The 8,528-nt window shown below is 56.5% G+C and overlaps 1 protein-coding gene across 2 annotated transcripts in view; it reads right to left on the reverse strand.

Annotated features, from left to right (window-relative positions):
- Positions 1-395: 395 nt before the first annotated feature.
- TMLHE (trimethyllysine hydroxylase, epsilon) overlaps positions 396-8,528 on the reverse strand; it is a 9,791-nt gene continuing 1,658 nt past the window's right edge. Inside the window, exons 2-8 of one of the 2 annotated variants that reach the window (XM_010157205.1) lie at positions 8,508-8,528; positions 8,289-8,292; positions 7,534-7,813; positions 5,748-5,867; positions 2,263-2,499; positions 1,457-1,595; positions 396-527 (exon numbers count right to left, since the gene is read on the reverse strand). The exon at positions 8,508-8,528 is cut by the window's right edge and continues 170 nt beyond it. In XM_010157205.1, the coding sequence (XP_010155507.1) occupies positions 396-527; positions 1,457-1,595; positions 2,263-2,499; positions 5,748-5,867; positions 7,534-7,813; positions 8,289-8,292; positions 8,508-8,528 (933 nt within the window). The remainder of the gene's footprint in view (positions 528-1,456; positions 1,596-2,262; positions 2,500-5,747; positions 5,868-7,533; positions 7,814-8,288; positions 8,293-8,507) is intronic. The other variant, XM_010157206.1, reaches the window with a different exon arrangement.

Here is an 8,528-nt window from a genome sequence, read left to right on the forward strand (position 1 = left end):
AGATTTCCCTTCTGCTCTGCTATAAAACCCCCCAGAACTGCCAGCTGAGAAAAAGGCTGAACAACAGAGAAGAATGCCAAGATTCCAAATCCTGAAGGCACTTGATCGGAGGAGCACTTCACACGGAGAGGTGCTGGGAGCACTTCCCACGGTGCGATTAACCCTTGCCCGGAGCCAAGACAGATGGGCTGAACAACCGGCCTGGCTGCGGACAGCAAGAGCTGACCACGCTCAGCGGCAGAATACGCTCCCATAAAGCTCCCGTAACCTTTGGCTTCCACCCACTCCCTCTGCGGAGCGGGCACGGAGAAGGGCTTGGAGAAGGCGGAGGTGTCTGAGGTATGCGCATCGTCGTGGTGGCGGTGCCGCGGAGGTGCCGGCGGCCTCGCGGGGGGCTACGCCTGCAGCCCCAGCAAGCGCGCGGTGTTCAGCACGTCGTCTCTCGTCAGGTAGCAGCCGCAGAGCTGGCGGTAGCCCGTGAACGCCTCCCGCCCCTGCAGAACGCGCCAGTTATCTATGAACAGCGCCTGCGGGGCAAGAGGAAAGACCGGTCAAAGGGTGACTGCCGCAGCCAGGACCCTCGGACAGGGCAGGTCCTGGAGGCTGGAAGAGGCAGTGTGACATCACGCTGCGTGGTGGACACGCGGGAGGGAAGGGAATAATTCAGCAGCAACAGAAACTGGTCATCCTCAGCCTCTGCAGCGTCACTTCCCCCACTGCTTGGGAGCGGGGAGCTGCAGGGGCTCAGGTAGGAGCATCTTCCCTGCCGGACTGCAAGGTTTTGGGGCCCTGGGCTCAGGCTGAACCTAGAGCAGTAGGAACAAGACCCCTTCAAGCGGGCAGAGCAGTAGGAAGCAGCCACACACTGCAGCGCCTTCAGCTGCAGCTCCAGCTCTTCACGCTCCCCCAAAGCTGCACCCAGCACTGGCCTTTCAAAGGCCCAGCTTTTGCCTTCCCACACCAACGAGTGCGAAGGCCCCTCAGCCATTTCTGGGACAGGCAGGACAGCCGAGGCTTCCTGCGATTTACTGGCAGCGGAAGGGCTCAGATACAGCTTCAGAAGTAAATCCAGCTTCTCACACCTTCATACTGCCATCAGAATGGAGTATGTCCATCTTGTGGAAGGAGTTCAGTGTCCCCAGCCTCTCTGCTTCTGAGGGTCCTCATTCCAGTGAATGGAAGCCCACCCTCTGCTCCCCCAGCCGGGACTAACATTCCTCTGAGGCTGAGTTAAATATTCCTGCCTCATCTGGAAGCTCATAATTTTTTAGGACAGCAGGAACACAAACACATGCCAGTACTGTAACACAGGGCACCTGGAAACAGCTGTACAGAGGAAAACTGCAGCACGTGGAGCTTGCCCAAAGCATTGACCTTAGTGGCAATGCCCACACCCTGCCACCCCACCTCCTTCCCCGTTCCAAACACGCACGAGCCTCCCAACTCCGGGTCCTACCTTGCCTGGCTTCAGCTTGACCCACAGTTCGTTCTCCGGCCTCCTGAGCTCTGCGGTGAGTGTGCGGTGAGCGGCGTACCAGCGGTGCACCACGTCGTAAGGCACCGTGTTGATGACGGCACGATCGTAGTTGTTGTACCTAAAGAGAGAAGAGACCACCCACATGGCTCCACAGGCACGGCCCGGAGTCTCCAAAGGGAACCTCGGGAACCGTAGGATTAGTTGGTATTTAAGGGAGGCTACGCTGCGAGTGCAGGACTTCCAGGAGATTACACAACAACAGGAGCAAGGAGAAGTTCACTATCAGGTGTAAAGCTGCTCTCGCTGGCTTTCCATGGAAGATGCACTGCAACAACGGGCGAGACAGGGCTGCAGAGCCGGACGGCCTCCTGCACTAAGGCAAGGCAGCGTTTCAGAAAGCAGCCCAAATTTCCTTTGGAAGGGGACCAGCCTGCGCTCTCCCCATTCCCTGTGTGCCAGGCTAGTTTCCAGAGGCTTTTTCAGAGCAGGGATGAATCCTGCTGCCTCTCAAGTGAAGCGAGACAGGGGCATAGAGCTGAAGGGAGGGTGGCAGGAGTGAAAAAATCAAAGCTCGGCACTGACATCCATCTTTGTATCATGGTTCTGACGCTTCCTCCGAAGCAGCAATGTGCAGCCCAGGAGGAAACACAGGGTGTTTCTGTGGTTTCGCCCCTGCCCCTCAAATAGACGTTGGTTTTTAGTTTACACTACCTTCTGGAAAGCCACCAGCCCCAGCCATGATTCCCTCTCCTCCCCGTAAGCCACAGGCCTCACGCTGCTCCTACCTGATCAGATAAAGCTCGTTATTCCAAGGATAGACGTTGAGGACCGGCCCAACTCCAATCATGTGGTTGTGACAGTCTCCCACGTTCTCAACATACTCGTGCTTCAAGGGCACTTTGCTGAGCAGCTCGAATTGATCGGGGGCTTGCCGGAGAACCTGCTCTGCCGCGTAGAAACCATCCACCAGCAGCGTCCGCCCGCCCGTGCCCTCGTGCTTCAGGCAGTGAAACACCTGGATGCTGCGTGGGCGAGAGAAGCCAGAGACAAGGGAACAGACCTTGGCTGCCTGTCCCGGGGAGAAGGTGCTCACAGGGAGCGACGCAGATGTAGATGGATGCACCACCCTCCCTCCACTACAGGTAATGGGGACAGAGCAGCAAGGAATGGCTGGACCTGCCGTTTCTTCAGGCCCACTCTCACACACCTTGCTTTCTGAGGGTTAACTGCCTCCCAAATCAAGTGACAGGAGTCTGGGAGACTTCAAGTGGTGTAGGACCAGGCCCCTGTCACCCAAAGTCCACCCAGGCAGCAGGACGCAGAGGTTCAAGAGCAGAATACAAGATTTCAGAACAGGAGGATAGTCAAAAAAATGCTGAGGTGTCCAGGAGCTGCAAGGGGAGTCCAGGGTGACCCCCACTCACAGGCATGTAGGTCACAGTCCCCCAGAAGCAGCCAGGAGAAGCCCCTCGAGGTGACACATTAAAGACCCTTTGGCAAGGCCAAAGCAGAGCAGTCCCTTTGGGAAGGTTGCCTACAGGAACACACCTCCCTCATGGGAAGCCCCCCAACTTGGCTTTTTGTCTTCTAACCCTTCTCTGAAGCCCCCTTCCCTTCAGCCAAGCAAGGTAGGCATTGCACTGTTCACAACACACACCCAGGACCTGCCTCAAGCCACCTACTCCCAATTTTCCCCTGACTTCGCTTGTCAGAAAATTAACTGTGACCTTCCAGGAAAGCCTTTATCTCCTGATCTCCCTTCGGAGCCTCTCAACCCAGTCCCACAGCGAGTGATGTGGCGGGACCTTCCAGCTCCACCCGAGCGCTTTAACCACCCTTGGACCGGCAGCAGCATCAGGGGAAGTTCACAGTCGGTCAGCAAGCGCTGGAGCAACGGACACGCTGTGCCTCCAAGGCAACAGCCTCCTCCCGCAGCTCGGGGCGCCGGGAAAGCCTCTTCCCAGGGCAGAACCTGTGTGAGATAACGTTGCAGCCTTTCCCACAGCTCGGGGAGTTTCTCTCTTCTCACCCTTTAATTTGGGGCATGTCAGATGCGGCTGATGTCAGCCAGAGCGGCAGGGGCAGGGCAGGCATTCAGGCGACACATCTTTCCTGAAAAGCACCTCCTTTCCTTCAGAAGCAGGTCAAAGACTGTTTCGAGTGCCTGGGAAGAAGGGATTTCTGGCAGAGAGGGGGCCTCAGGAAAGCCAGAAATTCACGTTTTGCCGGCACCACTGCGGTTTTGTGGAACTGTGAGCATAAAGGGTTCGCCCCAAGAATTTAGCCCAGGCTGCCGGTGCTCGCAACCCTTCAGCTGGCTGCAGATGAGACCTCACCCGCCTGCAGGGAACCCTTCCAGCTGGAAAAGAAAGGTGTAGAAACAGCTACCGAGCTCTACAGTTCTGGCACGGAGCAGTTTAATCAAAGCTCTTTCGTGGGCTGAAGCTCTGATTACTAATTACTTTAAGTTTGATTTTTGGGGAAGATTTTGTGAGCTCCTAGAAGAAGTCAGCCAAGCAGGTACCGGCTGTGCGGGTCAGGAAAGCACAGGGGTTCTGCAGGCAGCTGCTGAGAACAGGGAAGGCAACTAGATCCAGCTTGAAGCGTGCGGCAGGACCCACGCTCTACGAATATACTGCCGTTCCACACAGCAGCCCGAAATCCACTGCAGGAGCTCCCTGCCTGGTTGGGCAGAAACAACAGTGCTCAGGGGCCAGCCGGGTAACTCAAAGGGCTGCTCTGAAATCCACAGGCAGCCAACAGATCTCACCCCTCAGTTCCCACTGAGATATTTTGCAAGTTAACAGCCTCCCTTGGAAAGAGCTAATCCTGCCCTAGGGCAGGAGGCACGGACTGGATTTCTCTTCTGAGCCCTAGATCCAGCGATCACAGCTCTGAGCCCTAGATCCAGCGATCACAGCACTTCCACCCATTCTCCCCCAGGCCTTTTCCTCACGATTCCCCTCTTGACTGAGATGAAAGCAGACCAAAGGGAAATAATTAAGCTAGAAATTAAGCCTAAGCCTCTTGCACCGCACTGTGCCCCACGACCAGGGCTGCTGCTCTTTTCTCCAGCTGCGTCTGAAACTCGCAGCCCAGAGGCTCGAGCAGAAAAGCAGTCTGCACACCAGCAGTTGCAGCTACAAACCGCTTTAAAAAGCGGGGAGAGGGTGAACATCAGAGCCTGGCTTCTGAGGGCTGCGCCCCTGCCAAAACACAAACCCCGGCCTGTCTGAACTGAAGCAGAGCGACTGCGCGGAGCACACGTGAGCACGGGACGTACCTCGGTTATGCTCACGGCTTGGGAGGGCAGAGAGCCCTTCTCCCTCCTTCCCCGGGGGCTATCGCTAACGGAGCTCAGCCAGCAGCAGGGACATGCGGATGTGGGGGCTTGTCCCAGGTCAGCAACAGCAGCTGGCAAGAGGCACTCACTGCAGGAGGAGCCTCGCCTCGCCAGAGGTGCCCAAAAGACCCGGAAACTGCTCATTTCTGAGAGTGAATGCTGCGTGTCACTTTGGAGTGTGACATCAGAGGAGACTGCCAGATCATCAGAGGTTGGAGCCCCTCTGCCATGGGGACAGGCTGGGGGAGTTGGGGGGTTCAGCCTGGAGAAGGGAAGCTCCAGGGAGACCTCAGAGCCCCTTCCAGTGCCTGGGGGGCTACAAGAAAGCTGGGGGGGACTTTTCCCAAGGGCAGGGAGTGACAGGACAAGGGGGAACGGGCTTAAATGGAAAGAGGGAGATGGGACATCAGGAAGGAATTCTTCCCGCCGAGGGTGGGAGCGCTGGGACAGGTTGCCCAGAGAAGCTGTGGATGCCCCATCCCTGGGAGCGTCCAAGGCCAGGCTGGATGAGGCTTGGAGCAACCTGGGCTATGGAAGTTGTCCCAGCCCCTGGCAGGGGGTGGGACTGGGTGGGCTTTAAGGTCCCTTCCCGCCCAAACCATTCTATAAGCTTCAGGGTGGCACAGAAACGGCTCCAGGGCTGAGCCTTCTTTGTGGCTACAAAAGACTACTTGAACCACTGGGTAGGCAACTATCTAACAGCCAAGCCCTTCACTGCCTGCGTTCTGCACGACCCAGAAGTTTCAAGCGTAGGAAAGTGTGATCTATCCCACTCCGCAGGGATCCGACAGGACCCAGAATCGCCATGTGACCGAGCAGAAGCACATCCCAGCAGCAGCACTGCAGACAGTGAAGCTTGTGCTGCTGGAAGCAGCATCCCTGTGACTCCCACCTGCCTTCAGCGCTGCGGGAACCAGCGGCACTCACCCACAGGGCTCCTGGAAGTAGGTCGTGTCGGTGTGTCGGTCCAGAGCCAGCTTGGTGTAGGCCGTGTCTCCCCGCGAGAAGTCGGAGGTGAAGTACCACATTCTGCCGTAAATGGTCTCCCTGTAAGAGAGGGGGCAGTTCCCACCCAGTGCCGCGGGGATCAGTGTGGGGGTGAAGCTGATCCTCCTGCATTTGAGGTCACTCCCCTCCATCCTACTACAGAGCAGAACAACTTAAAAATCACTCTGTCAAGAAACGGTGCTGCTAATGCCTCCTCCAGTATCCAATTTCTCTCCTTCTTCCCCAAAAAGATGGATGGCAACGAGTTTTCCTTCCCCTCCACAGACACAGGTCGTCCTTCTGCAGCAAACATCAGCCCCAGTCAAACCAAGGAAGTCCCCGAGCAGTAGGACGAGCTGCAGAGTGCAGCCAGCCCTCGCTTCTGCCCACCCCAGGGTTGTCTAATCACCCCCTTTCCTGTTCCCTGGGATCCGTTCTTTCACCCACCTTCCCCTACAAGGTGTGGATGGTGAGGACAAACAGGACTCGGGCTACAGGGTGGGGGGACCTGGAGGGAAAAGCTGGCTGGTCATTCCTTGGAGCCCCTCATTTCTGTGCAGGGTGACTATTTGTTAAATGAATCCCTCCTGCCCTCTTCCAATAGCCCCAGGCAACTCTCTCTGCAGCCTGGGTGAAGCTTGGGGCTCAAAGCCCAGCTTGCCTGGCTGCTGGCACGTTCTAAACACGGAATAAACATTTCCCAGTATTTTCCTTTAGGGAGAGCTACAGATGGGTTTTGATCTCGCTGGCTCCCAGGGCCAGGGCTGCCCTCCTGACCTTTCAAGGCATAACAGGAAACGTCTCTCCTTGCAAAGCACAAGCCTTCCCAGACCGGCTGCTGCTCCACTCACTATCACAAAAGTCATCCCAAGGCAGCTCCAGAGCCTAGAGACTCTGGGTTCTCCCTAAAAACGAGGTCAGATGCCATGGTGCAATAATGCATCTCAGCGCAAGGCGACTGGCCAGATGCTGTAGAAGAGCCAGACCTGGCCACACCACACAATTGCCAGCTGACCACTAGCCAGCGGGTGGCCAAGAAGGTCAACGGCATCCTGGCCGGCATCAGGGACAGTGTGGCCAGCAGGAGCAGTGCAGGGACCGTCCCCCTGTGCTGGGCACTGGTGAGGCTGCACCTCAAATCCTGGGGTCAGTTTGGGCCCCTCAGGGCAAGAAGGGCACTGAGGGGCTGGAGCGTGTCCGGAGAAGGGAACGGAGCTGGGGAAGGAGCTGGAGCACAATTCCTGTGAGGAGCGGCTGAGGGAGCTGGGGGGCTCAGCCTGGAGAAGAGGAGGCTCAGGGGAGACCTTATCGCTCCCTACAGCTCCCTGAGAGGAGGGGGCAGAGAGGGGGGGTCGGTCTCTTCTCCCAAGTGACAGGACAAGAGGAAACAGCCTCAAGCTGTGCCAGGGGAGGTTTAGATTGGATATTAGGGAAATTCCTTCCCAGAAAGGGATGGGGCTGCCCAGGGAGGTGGTGGAGTCCCCATCCCGGGAGGGGTTTCAGAGCTGTGTGGATGAGCTGCGCGGGGACATGGTGAGGGTGGGCTGGGCAGTGCTGGGTTAATGGCTGGACTTAATGGTCTTAAAGGTCTTTTCCAACCAGAACAATTTATAAATCCATATAGAGAGGTCAGGGGGCAGCACCTTCCCAAACAAGAAGAAAGTAACAGTCTACCCTTCATGACTCCTCTACAAAGCTGCCAGCAGCCCTCCCAGGGCAGCCCTACCTGATCAAGCTGATCCTTTCCGCTAAGATCTCCGTGTCTTCTTTGGTGGGAGAGACATTTTCCACAAAAGCAATTCCATACAACAAGAAGTTTCGCAGGAATTCCTTCAGCCCCTCGTCTGTCTCCAGAAAACTCCGGCAGTCAACGGATGGGACCTGGGCTTGGCGGTAGATTTCTGCATTCCAGAGGATCCGTGGGTGCATGACCTGCTGCTTCTGCCCCTCGTAGCTGTTCTTCACCAGCCACTCCAGCCCATACCGCGTCACGTGCCCGTCCGGCCCTTTGGGAAGGGAGAGTCACGGTCACTGCAATCGCACTGCACAGCCCGAGGTTGTCACCAGCATAACCAGTCTAGGACAGTCCTCACCCTTTAAATTTTGTCTGGTGACAGACTCTTTGCACCCTGATGCCACCCAAAATATCATCTGGTTAAGGCCATGAGGCCTAAAAAGCACAGGCATTGCTGCAACAACCCCAGATTCAGAGCCAAGGGTTTGAACTTCAGTGGTTTTGTTTTCTGCTCTCCGAGGAGGACGGCGCTGAAGACAAGCCCATAAACAGAGGTAAACTACACCAAAAAGAAGAGAGCAGCTGGAAAGCAGAGGAGAATGGACAGGAAGTATGAATTTGGATGAGGAATACCAGCTTGGATAGGAGAGGGTGAGGAAAACTAACCAACTCGACCCATCTGCTCACTACCTCACTGCTGCCGTGTTCAAACGGAACACTAAACTACCCAGACACTGAAGATACACACGTCTGCCCCCCAAAAAATGGGCTGGGGGAGGCGAAGGGAAGAAAAACCAGACAAATTTGAGACTGAGGTGTGTTTGCAGTAACTGCTGCTCCTCAGAAAAGCAGCATTTGGAGCACCTACCGCTCTCCTCCCGGAAGAGCTGCGGATTCAGAGATGAAGCTGCCTTCTCCCGGCACAATTAAAGGTGGGATCACCCAGGGCTGGTGGCCCGTAACACGCAGGGTACAGTCGCTTTGCA

The sequence above is a fragment of the Eurypyga helias genome, unplaced genomic scaffold, assembly GCF_000690775.1.
Source record: "Eurypyga helias isolate BGI_N326 unplaced genomic scaffold, ASM69077v1 scaffold28418, whole genome shotgun sequence".
Classification (NCBI taxonomy): domain Eukaryota; kingdom Metazoa; phylum Chordata; class Aves; order Eurypygiformes; family Eurypygidae; genus Eurypyga; species Eurypyga helias.